Below are 22273 nucleotides of genomic sequence, written 5' to 3' on the forward strand. Positions count from 1 at the left end.
ATGTTACCCAGGCTGGTCTTGAACTCCTGGGCTCAAGCAATCCTCTCACCTCAGCCTTCCAAAGTATTAGCATTATAGTTGTGAACCACCATGCCCAGCCCACAGCATTACTCTCTTTGTTTCTGTTTTTTTTTTTTTTTTGAGATGGAGTCTTGCTCTGTCCTCCAGGCTGCAGTGCAGCGGTGTGATCTTGGCTACTGCAGCCTCAACCTCCCAGGTTCAAGCATTTCTCCTGCCTCCAAGTAAATAGACCTACAGGCATGTGCCACCACACGCAGCTAATTTTTGTGATTTTAGTACAGATAAGGTTTCACCATGTTCGTCAGGCTGATCTCAAACTGCTGACCTCAGGTCATCCCCCCTGCCTCGGCCTCCCAAAGTGCTGGGATTACAGTTGTGAGCCACCGCGCCCGGCCCAGAGCCTCACTCTTGATCACCATGCTGTACTGCCTCCATTCCAAGTGCAAAGGAGTGAAATGCTGGCTTAAAGAGCAGATGCGGTTTAAACTGAAATGTTATTGACAAATTGTCGTCCAGTGATATTCCAACAATTCAAGGTCCCCAAAACACATAAGCATCTCTTTCCTTATTTGTTTGTAAAACAGGCCAGGTGCAGTGGCTCACGCCTGTAATCCCGGCACTTTGGGAGGCTGAGGTCAGAAGTGGGCGGATCACCTGAGGTCAGGAGTTTGAGATCAGCCTAGCCAACATCCTGCAACCCCATCTCTACTAGAAACATAAACATCAGTTGGGCATGGTCGCGTGTAACTGTAATCCCAGCTGCTCGTGAGGCTGAGGCAGGAGAATCTCTTGAACCTGGGAGGTGGAGGTTGCAGTGAGCCAGAAAAAAAAGAAAAGAAAAAGAAAAGAAAGAAAGGAGAGGGGGAGAGAGAGAGAGAGAGAGAGAGAGAGAGAGAGAGAATTAGCTGGGTGGGGTAATCCCAGCTACTCTGGAGGCTCAGGTAGGAGAATCACTTGAACCTGGGAGGCAGAGGTTGCACTGAGCTGAGATTGCGCCACTGCACTCCAGCCTGGGCGACAGAGCAGGACTCTGTCTCAAAATAAAATAAATAAATAAGTAAATAAACAGTCAAAAATAAAAAAGAAAATCCTGAAATTAAAAAACAAATTAACAAAATATAAAAATAAAAAGCAAAAAAAAAAAAAAAACCTACAAAAAAAAAAAAATCATTAAAGTGTTCACCTTATATTCCCAGAGATTCTGGGGGGGCTTCATGCCTAATGCTTTGACACGTTCTAGCTCCATGAGGATGGCTCTCCTGTGGCTGCTGTTTTCTATGGTATATGGCGTCTTGGAAAATTCTTCCTCTGTCAAAGTTAAAAGCAACCTGTGGAGGGATAGGAGAAGATTTATTTTGTGATTATATACTAGAAGCAAACTCTCTACACTCAAGAGTTCCTTCTTATCAACATAAATACTGTAGGCTTGAGACATTTCACATTTAACAACATCAATAGCAGCAAATAATTGAATGCTTACTATTTACAAGTGACCATCTGTAAATACTTTCATAAGTCATCACTGATCCGTATAACAATTATTCAGGGTAGGTGGCATTTTGCTGCTTTTGTAGATCAGAAAACTCGCTTTGGCTGGGCGTGGTGGCTCATGCCTATAATCCCAGCTCTTTAGGAGGCTGAGGCTGGCAGATCACTTGAAATCAGGTGTTTAACACCAGCCTGGCCAACATGGTAAAACCACGTCTCTATTAAAAGTACAAAAATTAACGCACACCTGTAATCCCAGGCACTTGGGAGGCTGAGGCATGAGAATTGCTTGAACCTGGGAGGTGAAGGTTGCAGTGAGCTAAGATCTCGCCACTGCACTCCAGCCTCCAGCCCAGATGACAGAGTGAGACTGCATCTCAAAAAAAAAGGAAAAAAAAAAAAGAAAAGAAAAGAAAACTCACTTAGAGAAATAAGGTGACTTTCTCAAGGCATTCCTAGGTCTGTTTTGTTCCTAAGCCTTTGATCTTTCAGTTATACGCTCTGATCTCTCACGTATTACTCTATTTTTAAAACTGTGTGTATGTATAGGAAAAATTAGAAGGAAATCCAATAAACATTACAACATTAAGAAGAGTTCGCACTTTGGGAGGCTGAGGCAGGCGGATCACGAGGTCAGGAGATCAAGACCATCCTGGCTAACATGGTGAAATCCCCGTCTCTACTAAAAATACAAAAAATTAGCCGGGCGTGGTGGCAGGCGCCTATAGTCCCAGTTACTCGGGAGGCTGAGGCAGGAGAATGGCATGAACCCAGGAGGTGGAGCTTGCAGTGAGCAGAGATTGTGGCATCACGCTCCAGCCTGGGCGACAGAGCGAGTACTCCGCCTCAAAAAAAAAAAAAAAAAAAGAATAGTTCTTAGATGGGCACAGTGGCTCACACCTATAATCCCAGCGCTTTGGTAGGCTGAAGCAGAAGGATCACTTGAGCCCAGGAGTCTGAGACCAGCCCGCACGACATAGTGAGACGCTGTCTCCCCCAAAAAATTAGCCAGGCATGGTGGCATGCACCTGTCGTTTTAATTACTTGGGAGGCTGAGACAAGAGGATTGCTTGAGCCCAGGACTTTGAGGCTGTAGTGAGCTATGATATTGCTACTGCACTCTAGCCTTGGTGACAGAAAGGGACTCCGTCTCTTGAAGAAAAAAGGGTAGTTGTTTTAAGGTAGGGATTTAATTTAATAAAAAGTATTGGAGATCCTGTATCTGCTTTCCTCATCAGAAAACACAATTTCTGGTCGGGGGCGGTGGCTCATGACTGTAATCCAGCACTTTGGGAGGCTGAGGCGGGTAGATTATCTGAGGTCAGGAGTTTGAGACCAGCCTGGCCAACGTGGTGAAACCTGGTCTCTACTAAAAATACAAATTAGTCGGGCGTGGTGGCGTGCACCTGTAATCCCAGCTGCTCGGGAGGCTGAAGCAGGAGAACTGCTTGAACCCAGGAGGTGAAGGTTGCAGTGAGCCAAGATTGTGCCATTGCACCCCAGCCTGGGTAACAAGGGTGAAACTCTGTCTCAAAAAATAAAATAAAATTAAATTAAATTAAATAAAAAAAAAAAGAGAAAACACAAATTCTCCTCCACAGTGATTCATCATGAAAAACATCACCATAAGCTGCATATGCAACTACTGGTTGAGTAGTGTTAATTGATGGTCCTTTTATGGGTAATTTGGTGATGCTTATTAAATTTGTAGATTTATTACCTTTGGCCCAGCAATTCCAGTTCCAGGAATTTGTCCTCTAGAAAACTATGTAAAAATAAAAAATACATTGTACTAACTAGGTAGAGACATTTTTATACCCTAATTTTGGGGGAGGTGAATTTCTATATAAAGCTAATTAAAGTAGGAGCATGTCATTTCCTCAAAACAGAGTCGTGTTGAAAACTGAGTGGAGAGAAGGGAAAAAGTCACTGGAGTAGGAGGGGTGGCAGTCAGGCAGTCAGACAGTCAGGCAGCCAGGCAGTGGGTGAAGTGGGTGTCTGAAACAAATGAATTAGGGAGAGCGGATACTCTTATCACTGTGTGATGTTATGTGTGACATCCTTAGGGGGTGGGTGGATATAGATGTAAATATATATATACACGTATACATACAAGCACAGGTTTGTATGTTTAGTACAATCATATTTCCAGTTTAAATTAAAAAAACACATTTATATATTTATATTTGTATAAGAATACATCTGGAAACATCTGGAAAGGTTAGTCTAGCAAGATAGTTTTCTGAAGAGTAGGATTACAAGAGTATGTCACTTTCAGTATCACATAGTTCTATATTATTTTTTTAAAAATAAAAATATGTATTTGCCAGATGTGGTTCACGCGTGTAATCCCAGCACTTTGGGAGGCCGAGGTGGATCACCAGAGGTCAGGAGTTTCAGACCAGCCTGGACAACATGGCGAAACCTCATCTCTACTAAAAATACAAAAATTAGCCAGGCATGATGGCAGGTACCTATAATCCCAGCTACTCAGGAGGTTGAGGCAGGAGGATCACCTGAACCTGGGAGGCGGAGGTTGTAGTGAGCTGAGATCACTGCCACTGTACTTCAGCCTGGGAGACAGAGTAAGACACCATCTCGAAAAAATAAAATAAAAATAAATATATATTAATGTGGTCTTATATATTGGCTTTCATCCATAGTTCCCGGCTCATAGCTGCTATATCCCTTATTCCAATCTGTGTTAAAATGTTGGAGGCCGAGCATGGTGGCTCACGCCTGTAATCCCAGCACTGAGGTCAGGAGTTCAACACCTGCCTGGTCAACACAGTGAAACCCTATCTCTACTAAAATTACAAAAATTAGCTGAGCATGGTGGCGGGCGCTTGCAATCCCAGCTACTTGGGAGGCTGAGGCAGAAGAATTGCTTGAACCCAGGAGGCGGAGGTTGCAGTGAGCTGGGATCACACCACTGCACTCCAGCCTGAACGACAGAGTGAGACTCCATCTAAAAAAAAAAAAAAAAAAAAAGTTGGGCATGTCAGGCCTCCATGCAGGCATCTGACCTCCTGCTCTCCTTTCACTCTAATCTTTTCCTACCTTTCTGATTGTGAGGCTTAAGAATCTTCCATGAGAAGGGTGCGGGGGCTCATGCCTATAATCACAACACTTTGGGAGGCTCAGGCGGGCGGATCGTTTGAATCCAGGAGTTCAAGACCAGCCTGGGTGACATGGCAAAACCCCGCCTCTATTAAAAATACAAAAATTAGCTGGACGTGGTGGCACGCGCCTGTAGTTCCAGCTACTTGGGAGGCTGAGGCAGGAGGACTCCTTGAGCCCGAGAGGCGGAGGTTGCAGTGAGTCGAGGTTGTGCCACTGCACTCCAGCCTGGGCTACAGAGTGAGACCCTGTCTGAAAAAACAAAACCAAAAACAAAGTACTCAAGGGGACAGGATTCAGTGAGCTTCTGGATAGCTGAGCATGTGAGCTTCCTGGGGGGAGTGCACCCATGGAGAGCATGGAAGCTCTGTGCCCTTTCCCCCATACCTCGCCCTAAATGTCTCTTCATCTGTATCTTTTGCAATATCCTTTATAATAAACCAGTGAAAGTTATGTTTCCTTGAGTTCTGTGAGCTGCTCCTGCAAATTAATTGAACCCAAAGAGGGAATCATGGGAACTCCAACTTGAAGCTGGTGGGTCAGAAATTGTGGAAGCCTGGATTTGTGACTAGAATTAGTCAGGGGCAATCTTGGGGGCAGCGCCCTCACCCTGTGGGATCTGACAGTATCTCTGGGTACTCAGTGTGGGAACTGAATTAGAGGACATCCAGCTGGTGGCTGCTGTTGGGTATATGTGGGAGAACCCCATACATTTGGTCACAAAAGTCTTCTGTGTGATTAGAGAGAATTTTTCCTTACACAATTTTATAATCTGGAAGCAACAAAGAAATTTAAATGACCTGGACATTAAATGGTATAGCTGCTGTGGAAAATAGTTTGATAGTTAAACATAGAGTCAGAATAGAGTTACCCTATGACTCAGTCATTCCACTCCAAGACAGTATTGAAAATACATGTTCATGCAAGAATCTGCATGTGAACGATCATAGCATCATTATTCATAATAGCCAAAAAATGGAATCAACCCAAATGTCCATCAACCAATGAATGGATGAATAAAATGCGGTATAGTCTTACACTAGAATTATTATTCAGCCATAAAAAGGAATGAAGTACTGACACATGGTATGTCATGGGTAAACCTTGAAACAAAATTATGCTAAGTGAAAAAGCCAGACACAAAATACCACACGTCGTATGAATCCATGCATATAAAATGTCCAGAATAGAAAATCTGTAGAGACAGAAAGTAGAATGGTGTTTGCCAGGGGCTGGGGGTTGGGGAGAAATGAGGGTTGACTAAAGGGTAAAAGCTTTCTTTTGGGGTGATGAAAATATTCTAAAATCAGCTGTGGTGATAATTACACTATTTGTGAACACATTAAAAACTATGGATTGTGCAATTCAAATGTGTGAATTTTATGTGGATTGTACATCTCTCTTTTTTTTTTGAGATGATGTCTTCCCCTGTTGCCTAGGCTGGAGTGCAGTGGCATGATCTTGGCTCACTGCAACCTCCACCTCTTGGGTTCAAGTGATTCTCCTGTCTCAGCCTCCCGAATAGATGGGGATTACAGGTGTGCACTACCATGCCTGGCTAATTTTTAAAAATATTTTTAGTAGAGATGGGGTTTCATCGTATTGGTCAGGCTGGTCTCAAACTACTGACCTCAAATGATCCATCCGCCTCGGCCTCCCAAAGTGCTGGGAATACAGGTGTGAGCCACTGCGCCTAGCCTGGATTATATCTCAATAAAGCTGTTTTCTAAAACGTCCATGGTGTGTCAGAAGACTTTGCTCCTCACCTTCCATTTACTCGTTCAGATAAAAACCTTTCCCTGTAAAGAGAGGCCCAAGGGCCCAGCTGCTCCAGCCAGAGGACAACTTCTTCCGCCGTCCATTTGGCCACAGCCTTGTGGACCAGGAGGTCGTGTTCAGATTCCCTGCTGCTCCAGTGATAGACGAGCAGGACCACCTGGGGAAGAGTGACAGGGACTTTAAACCATGGAGAGGCAGAGATGCCAGTTTCTAAAGATGTGGGTGGGAGGCAGGGAAAGGGAGAGGCTGAGCTCATAGGGAATGGTGCGGAGTCCGTACACAGAAGCAGGGCAACGCCACTGCCACAGAGAGCTGGGGAGCACAGCTGTCCTTGGGTGCCTCTCTCTGCTGATTGCCTGGCAGTGAGGGCACAGAGGCAAGAACACGATTCATCTCAGGCACCTGGGAGGAGGTGGTGCCTTGACTCCATCAACTTGCTCAACATATCTGACTTGTGCCTTTTCTACTGGAAACGCATTTAGATTTTTTATGCATAGAACTTTAAAAGAAAATAGTCTCCACTTTTGAAGTTAGTAAACTGATGGGTTCTTAAGACTGTATTACCAAGGAAGGCCAGGCGTGGTAGCTCACACCTATAATCCCAGCACTTGGAGAGTCTGAGGCGGGCGGATCACTTGAGGTCAGGAGTTCCAGGCCAGCCTGGCCAACATGGTGAAACCCCATCTCTTCTAATCATACAAAAAGTAGCCTGTTGCGGTGGTACAAGCCTGTAATCCCAGCTACTCAGTAAGCTGAGGCAGGACAATCACTTGAACCCGGGAGGTGGAGGTTGCAGTGAGCCAAGATAATGCCACTGCACTCTAGCCTAGGCAACAGGGCAAGACTTCACTTAAAAAAAAAAAAAAAACAAACAGAGAGAGAGAGAGAGAGAGATCATCCACAGAAAATTCACACATTTGAAGTGCACAATCCATGGTTTTTAATGTGTTCACAAATATCTGTAATCATCACCACAGCTAGTGTTAGTATATTTTCACCTCCCTAAAAGAAAGCTTTTACCTAGATTGCACCACTGCACTCCAGCCTGGGTGACAGGGCAAGAGTCCATCTCCAAAAAAAAAAAAAAAAAGACAAAAAAAGATTGTATTACCAAGGCAGGCATGGTCTTGAATTCCAGTTCTACCACCTTTCTCCATTTACTAGGTACTATGATCTGATCTACTTGAGTAAGTAACATTCCTGAAGAAATCATAGAACCCCGCAGATTTCAATGTATGCAGTGAATTACATGGAGTCACATCAATTATTTAAGTGATTTCAATAGAACTGACTTCAGGGGAAATCAGGGGTTGGGGGGTGAGGTATAGGGGACACAGAGGAACACAGTGATCGACTTACTGCCACTCCAGTTAAAGCTGTGAGCACACCGGAAAAGAATCCCCCTCCCCTCTGCTGATTCGCCCGGCCTGTGTTAGGAGCTAAAGGAATCTGATCATTCCCATATTTCTGAAAGGCTGCAAGGCTTTGGACTATGTCATTATTCTGCTGAATGTCTTCAAATCTCATTCTAATGGCATCAGGAAATAACTTTTCAATGGCATCCCTATGGAGAATAGAAAAAAAAATTAAGACAGTTGTTTGACTAAATATAATGTTTAGAGGCCAAAAAAACCCTGATAGTAAATATTTAATAATATATAGTTACCCTAGGAGAATTGACAAGAAATATATTATAGTCCTGTGGGTAAAAGCAAAAAATTTAAAACAATCTATTAGGTTGTTTACCATTACTTTCTCCTTTTTTTTTTTTTTTTTTTTAATGAGACAGAGTCTTACTCTGTTGCCCAGGCTGGGGCTGGAGTGCAGTGGCGCAATCTTGGCTCGCTGGTGCACACCACCACGCCCAGATAATTTTTTATTTTTATTTTTAGTAGAGATGGGGTTTCACTATGTTGCCCAGGCTGGTATCAAACTCCTGAGCTCAGGCAATCTGTCCACCTCGGCCTCCCAAAGTGCTAGGTTACAGGCATGAGCCACTGCACCCAGCCTACCATTACTTTCAATGGTAACAACCACAATTACTTTTGCACCAACCTGATGATATATGTTTACCAGTTGATTTAAAATAGTAAACTGCAGAACTATGCACACAGCACATCAGTAAGGTGAGAAAATACTTGCATTTTCTATTGGCACTTTTTTTTTTTGAGACAGAGTCTTGCTCTGTCACCCAGGCTGGAGTGCAGTGTCCTGATCTCAGTTTACTGCAACCTCCGCGTCCTTCAAGTGATTCTCATGTCTCAGCCTCATGAGTAGCTGGGATTATAGGCATGCGCCATTACACCAGGCTAATTTTGTATTTTTGGTCATGTTGGCCAGGCTGGTCTTAAACTCCTGGCCTCATGAGATCTGCCTGCCTCGGCCCTCCCAAGGTACTAGGATTGCAGGCTTGAGCCACCGTGCCCAGCCTGGCACATGTATGTAGGTATAAAAGTATTTTTAAGCAGTGGCTCATGCCTGTAATCCCAGCACTTTGGGAGGCCAAGATGGGTGAGGTCAGGAGTTTGAGACCAGCCTGGCCAAAATCGTGAAACCCTGTCTCTACTGAAAATACAAACATTCGCCAGGCGCGGTGGCTCACGCCTATAATGCCAGCACTTTGGGAGGCCAAGGCGGGCGGATCACCTGACGGAAGGAGTTTGAGACTAGCCTCACCAACATGGGGAAACCCCATCTCTACTAAAAATACAAAATTAGTTGGGCGTGTGGCAGGTGCCTGTAATCCCAGCTACTAGGGAAGCTGAGGCAGGAGAATCGCTTGAACCCGGGAGGGAGAGGTTGTGGTGAGTCAAGATTACACCATTGCACTCCAGCCTGGAAAACAAGAGCGAAACTCCATCTCAAAAAACAAACCAAAAAACCCCAATAAATTAGCTAGGCCTAGTAGCAGGCGCCTGTAATCCCAGCTACTCCGGAGGCTGAGGAAGGAGAATCGCTTGAACCAAGGAGGTGGAGGTTGCAGTGAGCCAAGGTCACACCACTGCACTCCAGCCTGGGTGACAGAGTGAGACTTTGTCTCAAAGAACATAACCAATGAATATATGAATATTTCATATATATATGAAACAACATATATATGTATCTTATGTTATTAAAATCAGTTTATAAGAAGGGAAAAAAGCAAAATTCAGTAATAAGAGAAAGACCAGCTTAAATTGTAGGGATCTTTCTAAATTTTCAGTTATACACAAAGAACCCTCCTTTAATTTCAGATTAAATTTAACCTTCAGCTAAAGCAAGACTGACAGGTAAGAGCAAAGTGTAAACACATCTTTTGTGAAAAAGAAAAGATTGGGTTCATGGAACTTTCTTTTTTTTTTTTTGAAACGGAGTCTCGCTTTGTCGCCCAGGCTGGAGTGCAGTGGCGCGATCTCGGCTCACTGCAAGCTCTGCCTCCTGGGTTCACGCCATTCTCCTGCCTCAGCTTCCCGAGTAGCTAGGACTACAGGCACCTGCCACCACGCCCGGCTAATTTTTTGTATTTTTGGTAGAGACGGGGTTTGACCGTGTTAGCCGGGATGGTCTTGATCTGCTGACCTCGTGATCCGCTGACCTCGTGATCCGCCCATCTTGGCCTCCCAAAGTGCTGGGATTACAGGTGTGAGCCACCGAGCCCGGCCTCATGGAACTTTCTAGTACTCTGTTGAAATCAAGAAGGGCACACACATTGCTAAGACAATAGAAGGCGGGAAGAGGATTTAAGCCTCAGAGCCTTCACAGGTACACTATGAACCAAGGAAGCAGAAAATAACAAGTTATCTGAAAGGTGGCTTTGGCACTGTGTCGCTACACATGAGAAACTCTATTAATGTGATAACTGGAACTGGGGTTATTTAAAGATTATTAAAATCAGCAACAAACCAGTTTTCACAATTTTACAGTTATACCGTTTGCTTTCTTTCCTTTTTTATTTTCGAGACAGGGTCTTGCTGTGTTGCCCAGGCTGGAGTGTAGTGGTGTGAGCTCACTGCAGCCTCAAACTCCCAGGCTCAAGCAATCCTCCCATCTCAGCCACTGGCACAGCTGGGCATAGCACAGGCGTGTGCCACCACACCTGGCTAACATTTAAAACTTTCTGTAGAGATAAGGACTCACTGTGTTGCCCAGGTTGCTTCTAAATTTCTGGTGTCAAGCAATGTTCCTGCCTTAGCCTCCAAAAGTGTTGGGATTACAGGCGTGAGCCACTGGTCTGGACTTTATGACAGGATTACCAGCAATGGTCGGCTAACCAGACTTTCTTTCCTTCCTTCATTCATAATAAATAATTTAAAAAGTCATGGTCACCTATGAGGAAGATAATCTGGATTTCCAGTTCCTTGAGCCCCCTGACTCATATTCCAGAAGATCCACTATGACCCCAAGGAAGTGGGTTCCAAGTGTGCAACCTTTCAAACACTGCTATTCTCATTAAGAGAAAGCCCATTGGCCGGACGTGGTGGCTCACACCTGTAATCCCAGCACTTTGGGAGGCTGAAGTGGGAGGAACACTTGAGGTCAGGAGTTTGAGACCAGCCTGGGCAACATAGCGAGACCCCATCTCTGTTTAAAAAAAAAAAAAAAAAAAAAAAAAGCAAGAGAGAAACCACATTTCATGGGCTATCTGTGCTACCAGTATAGGCTGAGCATTACCTGAGGAGAATATTGACTTTTGGGAAACCTTCCCATTTTTCTCTGCATTCTGGACATTCTGTTTTCTTTGAAGATGCCCACCACAAAGCAAGGCAGTGACGGCAGAAGCTGTGCCCACAGTTCAAGGTGGTGGGGTTAACCAGGATGTCGTAGCAGCAGTGGCAAGAAAATTCACTAACAGAAATCTGAGGGCCGGTGCTTTTGAGAGGTTCATCTTTCTCAAGGTCCACTGTGTTCAGATAGTTTTTCTGAGGTTCCTCCATCTCTTAGCAAATTCTAGGTTCCAGAGACATAAAAAATTTCAGACGTAGAAAACTGCTGCAAAACATCATTAATCTAGAAAAAAAAAAAGATAGTGACAAAAATAAAGCAAATAGTAGTTGTTTGAAGAGTAGTTAATATAAAAGTATTGCCATTCTAGCCAGGGGCGGTGGCTCATGCCTGTAATCCCAGCACTTTGGGAGGCCGAGGCGGGCGGATCACGAGGTCAGGAGTTCGAGACCATCCTGGCTGACATGGTGAAACCCTGTCTCTACTAAAAATACAAATAATTAGCTGGGCGTGGTGGTGGGCGCCTGTAGTCCCAGCTACTTGGGAGGTTGAGGCAGGAGAATGGCATGAACCCGGGAGGCGGAGTTTGCAGTGAGCCTAGATCGCGTCACTGCCCTTCAGCCTGGGCGACAGAGCAATACTCTGACTCAAAAAAAAAAAAAAAAAAAGTATTGCCATTCTACTGAAGCCCTAATTTTTTTTTTTTTTTTTTGAGACAGAGTCTTGCTCTCTGGCCCAGGACGGAGTGCAGTGGCATCATCTCGGCTCACTGCAACCTCCACCTCCTGGGTTCAAGCAATTCTCCTGCCTCAGCCTCCCCAGTAGCTGAGACTACAGGTGCAAGTCACCACATCTGGCTAATTTTTTGTATTTTTTAGTAAAGACTGGGTTTCACCGTATTAGCCAGGATGGTCTTGATCTCCTGACCTCGTGATCCGCCTGCCTTGGCCTCCCAAAGTGCTAAGATTACAGGCATGAGCCACTGCGCCCGGCCTAATTTTTTTTTGGGGGGTGGGGAGCAGGGAGGCTTTCTGATAAAGACCAGAAAACCTTCTAGACAAATTGTAAAGGAGTTGTAATACTAAAGCTCTAACTTTTATTAATTAATTAATTCATTCTCAACAAGGCTGGAGTCCAGTGGCACAATCACAGCTCACTGCAGCCTCGACTTCCCAGGCTAAGGTGATCCTTCCACCTCCCCTCCTGAGTAGCTGGGACTACAGATGTGCAGCACTACCCCAGGTAATTTTTTGTATTTTTAGTAGAGATGCGGTTTCACCACGTTGTCCAGGCTGGAGATCTAATTTTTAAATGTGACAAATTTGATTTATTGAAATCCACATACCATAAACCACATAATCAGCACTGAATTTCTTTCTGGCCTATTTGTTATACTTTTCAAAAGTAGTAAAGCAAAATGATATGTGTAGTGGAAGGTTCAATACACTTGAAGGATGTGGGCAGACATTTCTGGATCATTCTCCTTCACTAACTTCCTTAGAAAATGAAATTTCCCTGATCTCAGTATTCTCAATTAAATTTCCTTTTTTTTTTTTTTTGAGACGAAGTCTCACTCTGTCACCCAGGCTGAAGTGCGGTGATACAATCTTGGCTCATATCAACCTCTGCCTGCCAGCTTCAAGCAATTCTGCCTTGGCCTCGCAAGTAGCTGGGATTACATGTGCGTGCCATTGGGCCCAAATAACTTTTGTATTTTTAGTAGAGATGGGTTTTTGCCATGTTGGCCAGGCTGGTCTTGAACTCCTGACCTTAGGTGATCCACCCTCTTCAGCCTCCCAAAGTGCTGGGATTACAGGTGTGAGCCATCACATCTGGCTTTAATTTTTGTATTTTTAGTAGAGGCAGGTTTTCACCATATTGGCTAGGCTGGTCTCGAACTCCTGACCTCGAGTGATCTACCGGTCTTGGCCTATCAAAGTGCTGGGATTACAGGTGTGAGCTACTATGCCTGGTCTCAATTAAATTCCCAAAGACCTTTCCAGGTCTATGATTTTAAATAAACCAGCTTCTTGGCCTGGTAAAATGTCTGGGGTTGGTAACAACAGATATGTTTCCTGTAAATAACACTTTTTGTGCACACAAATGTGCCTTCTCATTAGGCAATCATTATTTTATAAATATTTGATTTCAGAGGCTCTAATGGGAGCAATTCTAAGTGAGTGAAGCCTTGTTTTCCAGCTGTGCCAGGCCAAATCTGCCAAGGCTCAATATACCCTTTCCCCCCCAGATCAACACCAAAACGCATCTCGTGCACTCTGGATCCAGCCACCTTGGTGCCACAGAAATGCTAACGTTACTAATATGCAAATGACAAAGGACCATTCTCTTCTTGTTTTAATCTGGGTTTTAGAAGATATTTAAAAAAATTTTTTAAATTGGGAAGTAGTATGACACAGAAGATCTTGGAGTTAGACTCTTAACTCCCCCAAGTCACTAGCTCTGTGACTCTGCAGAAGTTACTTGAGCTCTCTGATCAAGTTTCCTCAACTGTGAAATGGTGGTCACAGTACACAAACCATCAAGATTTCTTGTGAGGATTAGAGACAGTGAAGGAAAGTGGCTCAGAATTTGTAAGGTGTAAATACGGGCTATAGAAATGATTATTCATACTATTTCTGGTGAGTTTCTCAATCTTGCTATTGTGAAGGAAAAGAATGAAAATTGCTCTCCACCGCCCACACTGGCCACACAGGAAAGGGCTCATGCTTCATGCTTTGGAGGCACAGTGGTTAGGAACACAGGTCCCATGGCTGGGCTGCCTGGGTTCTCATCCCACCTCTGCCATTTACCAACAGTCCAACAGTGAGGCTCAGCTTGCTCACTGTATAGATGAGGGACAATGACAGCACTTAACCACACTGGGAGTTTTGCAGCATTAAATAAGATAATTCGAGTTAAGTGCCTAGTACAGAGCCTGGCACATGGTAAGTCTACCATAAATGGTAACATTTCACTTTTTATTTTATTTTTTGAGACAGAGTTTCACTCTTGTTGCCCAGGCTGGAGTGCAATAGCGCAATCTCAGCTCACTGCAACCTCCGCCTCCTGGGGTTCAAGTGATTCTCCTGCCTCAGCCTCCTGAGTAGCTGGGATTACAGGCATGCACCACCACGTCCAGCTAATTTTGTGTTTTTAGTCGAGACAGGGTTTCACCATGTTGGTCAGGTTGGTCTCGAACTCCTGACTTCAGGCAATCTGCCCGCCTTGGCCTCCCAAAGTGCTGGGACTACAGGAGTGAACAACCGAGCCTGGCCCAATTCACTTGATTTTTAAAATACAGTGATCAGAGAATTTTATCACCCTTTATAGGGTACAAAATGTTACATACTACATAAAAACACCATATTTTAAATAAGTAAATCTAGAATTAGAGACCAGAAGATAAAGAGTTAGTAGTAGGTGTATTTAATGGAGGAGGGTCATGAGTGACTTTTTTTTTCCTGCATTTGTCAGGTTTTTTTTTTTTTTTTGAGACGGAGTCTCGCTCTGTGGCCCAGGCTGGAGCGCAGTGGCCGGATCTCAGCTCACTGCAAGCTCCGCCTCCCGGGTTTACGCCATTCTCCTGCCTCAGCCTCCCGAGTAGATGGGACTATAGGCGCTCGCCACCTCGCCCGGCTGGTTTTTTGTATTTTTTAGTAGAGACGGGGTTTCACCGTGTTCGCCAGGATGGTCTCGACCTTCTGACCTCGTGATCCGCCCTTCTCGGCCTCCCAAAGTGCTGGGATTACAGGCTTGAGCCACCGCGCCCGGCCTTGTCAAGTTGTTTTTTAATGGAAACGTATGATTTGTATAATAATTGTAAAAAACATAATACAGTTGTAAAAAGATATATTGTATTACTTGTGGCCAAACACAGTGGGAGAGCTTCAACTCAGGGAATAAACACAGCTACATTTTATGCCCCATGTTAAGAGTGGAATGGAGGTTACTCATCCAAGCAATAAAAAGATAATTAGGTCAAGATAAGATAAACATAAATTTTAACAATATAACTAATAAATTTATTCACAGTAAAAGATGATCGATCGTAAAGATGGGAGCAATCGGCCAGGTGCGGCGGCTCATGCCTGTAATCCCAGCACTTTGGGAGGCTGAGGCAGGCAGATCACCTGAGGTCAGGAGTTTGAGACCAGCCTGGCAAACATGGTGAAACCCTCTGTCTCTACTAAAAATATAAAACATAGCGGAGTGTGGTGGCAGGTGCCTGTAGTCCCAGCTACTTGGGAAACTGATGCAGGAGAATTGCTTGATCCCGGGAGGGGGCAGTTGGAGTGAGCAGAGATCTCATCACTGCACTCCAGCCTGGGTGACAGAGTGAAACTTCAGCTCGAAAAAAAAAAAAAAAAAAGGATGGGAGCAATCTTCCACATAACCCCTTCAAAAACCGTTCTTTTAGACTGGGCACAGGGGCTCATGCCTGTAATCTCAGCATATTGGTAAGCTGAGTGGGAGGATCACTTGAGGCCAGAAGTTTGAGAGCAGCTTGGGCAACACGGTGAGACCCTGTCTTTACAATAAAATTTTTAAAAAAGTTAGCCGGCTGTGGTGGTGCATGTCTGTAGTCCCATCTACTTGGGAGCACTGCTTGAGCCCAGGAGTTGGAGGTTACAATGAACTATGATTGAACAACTGAACAGCAGCCTGGCCAACAGAGCAAGTCCCCATCTCTAACAAAACAACAAAAAACCATTCTTTTTCTTTTCATTTTTTTTGAGACAGGGTCTTGCTCTGTCATCCAGGGTGGAGTGCGGTGGCATGATCTGGACTTATTGCAACCTCTGCCTCTCAGGTTCAAGTGACTTTCCCATCTCAGCCTCTCTAGTAGCAAGGATTACAGGTGCCTGCCGCCACGCCCAGCTCATTTTTGTATTTTTAGTAAAGACAGGATTTCACATACAAAAAATTAGCCAGGCGTGGTGGCAGCTGCCTGTAATCCCAGCTATTTAGAAGGCTGGGGTAAGAGAATTGCTTGAATCCGGGAGGCAGAGGTTGCAGTGAGCCGAGATTGCACCATTGCACTCCAGCCTGGGTGACAAGAGGAAGACTCCGTTTAAGAAAAAAAAAAAAAACATAGGGTTTCACCATGCTGGCCAGACTTATCTCGAACTCCTGACCTCAAGCGATCTGCTCGCCTCAGGCTCCCAAAGTGCTGGGATTACAGAAGGGAGACACCACGCTTGGCAAAAAGCTTTTTTTTTTGAGACGGAGTCTCGCTCTATTGCCCAGGCTGGAGTGCAGTGGCGTGATCTCGGCTTACTGCAAGCTCCGCCTCCTAGGTTCACACCATTCTCCTGCCTCAGCCTCCTGAGTAGCTGGGACTACAGGCGCCTGCCACCATGCCCAGCTACTTTTTTGTATTTTTAGTAAAGACAGAGTTTCACTGTGTTAGGTAGGATGGTCTTGATCTCCTAACCTCGTGATCTGCCCGTCTTGGCCTCCCAAAGTGCTGCGATTACAGGCATGAAAAAACTGTTGTTTTTTTTTTTTGGGAAGAGAAAGAGTATAAACAAATGTTCTCAACAAATTCCAGATTATTTCTGATAACCAATCATTTTTGCTCATTATTTTTATGTTTAAGAACATTTTAAAAACTTCTAAGTGCTTTCTTTTGGACAGCCTCTTCACACTGTTACAGAAGTGGGAGATCTTATATACGTTTTTCGAAAAAAAGTAGGATTTTTTTAAAGTAGTTCCTTTATTCTACTAATGCTGATGAAACAATGACCACGTGGACAGCATTAACCTAGGAGAGGACAATCAAACCATTAATATCCATTAAGCATCTCCTATAAGCTGGTGGAATCGGTGTCCAAGGAAAGAACAGAGACAGCTGGGTATGGTGGCTTAATCCTAGTACTTTGGGAGGCTGTGGCAGGCGGATTGCCTGGGTTCAGGAGTTGGAGACCAGCCTGGGCAACATGGCAAAACCCTGCCTCTGCCAAAAATACAAAAATACAAAAAAAAAAAAAAAATTAGCCAGGCATGGTGGCATGTGCCTATGGGCCAAGTTACTGTGGAGGCTGAGGTGGGAGGATTGCTTGAGTCTGGAAGACGGAGGTTTCAGTGCGCTGCGATCCTGTCACTGCACTCCAGCCTGGGTGATGGAGTGAGACCCCAACTCCAAAACAAAAACAAACAAAAGAAAGACAAACAGAGACTTCTGAGTGAGGACTGTGAGAGGGTGAGAGCTGGCTTGGGCACTGTCCTGGTATTTGCACTGAGCAAGGAGAGACAGCTGGAGACGCACGGCTGACACAGGGTCTTGCATGCCAGGTTGATCAGAGGCAGTCAGAAGGGAGACAGGAGCACAGAAAGGTTTCAGAGGCAGTAAGATCAGCAAAGCTGGGCTTGGTGATGCTAAATCTCATCACGAATGAGTGATAGGCTGGAAGCAGGGAGAACAATTAGAGATAAGTTAGAAATCAGGCTGGACACGGTGGCTCACACCTGTAATCTCAGCACTTTGGGAGGCTGAGGCAGGCAGATCACGAGGTCAGGAGTTTGAGACCAGTCTGGCCAGCATGGTGAAACCCTGTCTCTACTAAAAATACAAAAATTAGCTGGACGTGGTGGCGCACGCCTGTAATTCCAGCTACTTGGGAGGCTGAGGTAGGAGAATCGCTTGACCCTGGGAGGTGGAGGTTGCAGTGAGCTGAGATCGTGCCACTGCACTCCAGCCTGGGCAACAGAGTAAGACTCTGTCTCAAAACAAAAAACAAATAACTAAACAAACAAACAAAATAAAGCAGGTTTTCTCACTTCTGGGGGTAGGATGGCAGAAGAGAAAATGCAAAGAAGAGGCTAAATCTGAGAGACGTTAAGAAAATAATGTATAGGCTTCAGTGACTAGAGAGAAAGAATGATCAAAGATGCTGGTTAGGTCCGGGTGTGGTGGCTCACACCTGTAATACCAGCACTTTAGGAGGCAGAGGCAGCGGAGCATGAGGCCAGAAGTTCGAGACCAGCCTGGTCAACATGGTGAAACCCCATTTCTACTAAAAATAAAAAAATTAGCTGGGCGTGGTGGTGGGCGCTTGTAATCCCAGCTACTCAGGAGGCTGAGGGAGGAGAATTGTTGGAACCTGGGAGGCAGATGTTGCAGTGAGCTGAGATTGCGCCACTGCACTCCAGCCTGGGCAACAGTGCAAGATGACGTCTCAACAAAAAACAGACAAACAAAAAAAAAAAGAGATGCTGGTTAGATTTCAGAACAAGGGAAGAAAAACTCTACTTCTGAGAGAAACTGCATCCCCGAAAACAAATCTTAGTGCCAATCTCGGAAAGAATGTAAGTTGAATTTCAGAAATGCTATGTTTGAGGTAATAAGACGTCCAGGTGGAAACGTCTAGTGAGAAGCTGGAGACACAAAACTGTCACTGGGAATAAGAACAAGGCTAAAGGTATGAATTTCAGGGTCATCTGCAGAGAAATTACAAATAACATATATAGAAATTAATGTCTCTTGGCAGGGTGCGGTGGCTCATGTCTGTAATCCCAACACTTTGGGAAGCAGAGGTGGGTAGATCACCTGAGGTCAGGAGTTCCAGACCAGCCTGGCCAACATGGCAAAACCCCATCTCTACTAAAAATACAAAAATTAGCCAGGCGTGGTGGTGTGTGCCTGTAATCCCAGCTACTCGGGAGGCTGTGGCAGCAGAATGGCTTGAACTCGGGTGGCAGAGGTTGCAGTGAGCCAAGATCGTGCCATTGCACTCCAGCCTGGGTGATAGAGTGAGATTCTGTCTCAAAAAAAAAAAAGAAAAAAGAAGAAGAAAAAGAAATTAATCTCTCACAAATTAGCCTTTTTTGGGGGGCTACGGGAGAGGGTCTCACTTGTTTTGCCCAGGCCAGAGTGCAGTGTGCAGTGGGGGTGATCATAGCTCACTGCAGCCTTGACTTCCCAGGCTCAGGTGATCCTCTTACCTCAGCCTTCCAAGTAGCTGGGACTAGAGGCACACACCACTACACCTGGCTACTTTTTTATAGAGGTGGAATTTCGCCATGTTGCCCAGGCTGGTCTTGAACTGGGCACAAGTGATTCTCCTGCCTCAGCCTCCAAAAGTGCTAGGACTACAAGCTTGAACCACTGCACCCGACCAAATTAGCCTTCTAAGAACTAGAATAGGCCGGGCACGGTGGCTCGCGTCTGTAATTCCAACACTTTGGGAGGCCAAGGCAGGCAGATCGCCTGAGGTCAAGAATTTAGGACCAGCCTGGCCAACATGGCGAAACCTCATTTCTAAAACAATACAAAAAACATTAATCAGGCATGGTGGTGCACACCTATAGTCCTAGCTACTCGGGAGGCTGAGGCAGGAGAATTGCTTGAACCCAGGAGGCAGGGGTTGTGGTGAGCTGAGATCACGCCATTGCACTACAACCTGGGCAAAAAGAGAGAAACTTCATCTCCATTTAAAAAGAGAGAACTAGAATACATCAGCAGTTGCCTACTGAATCTGCAAGTTCATTTCTCATGAGAGAAAACAAATCACATATAACATTAAAGGTGTATTTTATAAGTCACAGCTTGCAAAACTGAGGTCACCATTAGCTCTGTTTTGTAATTCCTTTTAACAAATTAGAAACTGCATGGACTTTGATTACTTCTTAAGAGTTTTGCCAGTTTCATTTCTCCCTAAATTCAAAAAGCAAAAGCTAACAGAGAGTCTACATCCACAAACAAAATCAAAGGATATTTTCTGTTATAATACTTGCTCGTATATATTTTGGTTATTTACACAAATTTTACAAAGCAGTACTTTTAAAGGAGGGAAGTGCCTTTTTTTTTTTTTTTTTTGAGACGGAGTCTCGCTCTGTCACCCAGGTTGGAGTGCAGTGGCCTGATCTCGGCTCACTGCAAGCTCTGCCTCCCAGGTTCATGCCATTCTCCTATTCTCTTGCCTCAGCCTCCAGAGTAGCTGGGACTACAGGCGCCCGCCACCACGCCTGGCTAATTTTTTTGTATTTTTTAGTAGAGACAGCGTTTCACCATGTTAGCCAGGATGGTCTCGATCTCCTGACCTCGTGATCCGCCCGCCTCGGCCTCCCAAAGTGCTGGGATTACAGGCATGAGCCACTGCACCGGTGGAACTGCCTTTTAAGTGATAAAATCTAGTTCCAACACCAAAGTTAGAAGCTGTGGTGTTCTGACTTGGGTAAACACACCCTCCTGCACTGGCTATAATGAAAGGCCTCTTTGAGAAGGCCTCCAGCTCCTAAGGATGTTTACAGTTGTTCTCTGGACACGTGGCTAGCTCTCAGCAGCAGGCTGCAGGCGTTAGAAGCAGCTCTCAGCTACTCTTCTCTTCACTATTTTCTCCATCTCAAAGGCTCCAAAGACAAGGAGGTAGGGGCAGATGTGGACAGGATTGCAGGGAGGAGAATCATTCTATTCCTACCCCTGGTGCTCCATTCATATGGATACACTTGTGTTTAGGAAATTATAACTGTTAATTACCCAGTTTAGTTGATCTTAGCCAAAGGCTGAGAAGCAATAATTACGTACTTCAAAAACGAATGGGAAGAATGACTGGGTTTGGGAAAATCTACAAAACAGCAAACAAACAAGTTTAAAACCATAGACCGAACACCATAGAACTGAAGAGTACAGCAAAACCTCAGGAATTTCCATAGGCACTGTGTCATTCTGAAGAGCTGAGGTTTCTAAATAAAAAGCTGGGTCTTCAACTGGAGTCTGGAGAGATGCCTCGGGAGGTCTGAATTCCACGTCACGCCTGTGTTTGTGTATGGTATGTGCACGTTTCTGGAAGGCAGTCTATAGGATTTATTAGGCTCTCAGAAGGGGCCAACTCCCAGAGGAGGTTAAGAGCTACTGTTGATCTATCGGGATAAGAGGGTCTTAATGTGCGACACACTTCTGCCTCTTCCAGTGGTTATAAGAAAGCAGGTAAGCCGGCCGGGCGCGGTGGCTCAAGCCTGTAATCCCAGCACTTTGGGAGGCCGAGACGGGCGGATCACAAGGTCAGGAGATCGAGACCATCCTGGCTAACCCGGTGAAACCCCGTCTCTACTAAAAAATACAAAAAACTAGCCGGGCGAGGTGGCGGGCGCCTGTAGTCCCAGCTACTCGGGAGGCTGAGGCAGGAGAATGGCGTGAACCCGGGAGGCGGAGCTTGCAGTGAGCTGAGATCCGGCCACTGCACTCCAGCCTGGGCGACAGAGCGAGACTCCGTCTCAAAAAAAAAAAAAAAAAAAAAAAGAAAGCAGGTAAGCCTCACCATGGTGATGCACCATTATTATCATGATCATCCATCTTCTGTGTCCTGGAACAGTCTCACCACCAGCAGCCACAGCACTACTGGGACAACATCTGGCCTGCAGGGAGGCTTTCCTTCACCAGGTGTTTTTTCTCCCTTTTCTTTTTAAGTTAAATGTGGTGCTAGCATTTACAAAAAAAAAAAAAAATCTGATGACATAAAAATCTAGATTTCTGGCTTCTCTTGAAAAAACAAAACAAAACAAAACAAAACAAAAACCCAGAGATCTGGCAATGCTGGAATCGCATCGTGCATGACAAGATCAGCTAGAGCCAATGAACTCAGCAGCCGTGCCAGCGTCAGCTTGCTACATTCCTCTCCCACCTGTCCTTTTCAGTTCTGTTACCTGCATGACCCCCGAGCTTTCATCCCCTGTCCCATAATGTGATGCCTTCTTCCAAGTATACTAATGGGTGTATGGCTGTTTCTAGGCAGCTTGGCTTTAGGAGTTCTGTCAGCTTAGAGCTTTCCTCTCTCTCTCTTCTTCTTCTTTTTTTTTTTTTGGAACTAGGTCTCACTCTGTTGCCCAGGCTGGAGTGCAGTGGTGAGATCATGGCTCACAGTAGCCTCGACCTCCCCAGGCTCAGGGGATCCTCCTGCCTCAGCCTCTTATGTAGCCTGGACTACAGGTATGTGCCACCACACCTGGCTAATTTTTTGCAGAGATGGGATTTTGCCATGTTGCCCAGGCTGATCTCGAACTCCTAAACTCAAGCAATCTACCTACCTCGACCTCCCAAAATGCTGGCGTTACAGGTGTGAGGCACTGTGCCTGACCAGAGCTTTCCTCTCTCTTGATTTCATATCAGGTCGTTACTTGTCATTGTTGGCACAACTGACAGGAAACCAACATCATAATCTCTGAG

The 22273-nt window shown here is 45.1% G+C and overlaps 1 protein-coding gene and 1 non-coding gene across 5 annotated transcripts in view; both read right to left on the reverse strand.

Moving 5' to 3' along the window:
* Window positions 1-22273, reverse strand: part of BFAR (bifunctional apoptosis regulator) — a 42102-nt gene that overhangs the window by 13829 nt on the left and 6000 nt on the right. For 2 of the 4 annotated variants that reach the window (XM_025370820.1, XM_025370821.1), the window contains exons 2-5: window positions 11059-11394; window positions 7768-7972; window positions 6396-6565; window positions 1205-1349 (exon numbers count right to left, since the gene is read on the reverse strand). In XM_025370820.1, coding sequence (XP_025226605.1) covers window positions 1205-1349; window positions 6396-6565; window positions 7768-7972; window positions 11059-11321 — 783 coding nt within the window. In that variant the 5' untranslated portion in view covers window positions 11322-11394. The remainder of the gene's footprint in view (window positions 1-1204; window positions 1350-6395; window positions 6566-7767; window positions 7973-11058; window positions 11395-22273) is intronic. The other 2 variants (XM_025370822.1, XM_025370823.1) reach the window with 2 other exon arrangements.
* LOC112614854 lies at window positions 12132-12193 on the reverse strand. The gene has a single exon (XR_003117164.1). It is a non-coding gene; the product is annotated as a U7 small nuclear RNA (small nuclear RNA).

The sequence above is a fragment of the Theropithecus gelada genome, chromosome 20 (genome assembly GCF_003255815.1).
Source record: "Theropithecus gelada isolate Dixy chromosome 20, Tgel_1.0, whole genome shotgun sequence".
Taxonomy (NCBI): Eukaryota; Metazoa; Chordata; class Mammalia; order Primates; family Cercopithecidae; genus Theropithecus; species Theropithecus gelada.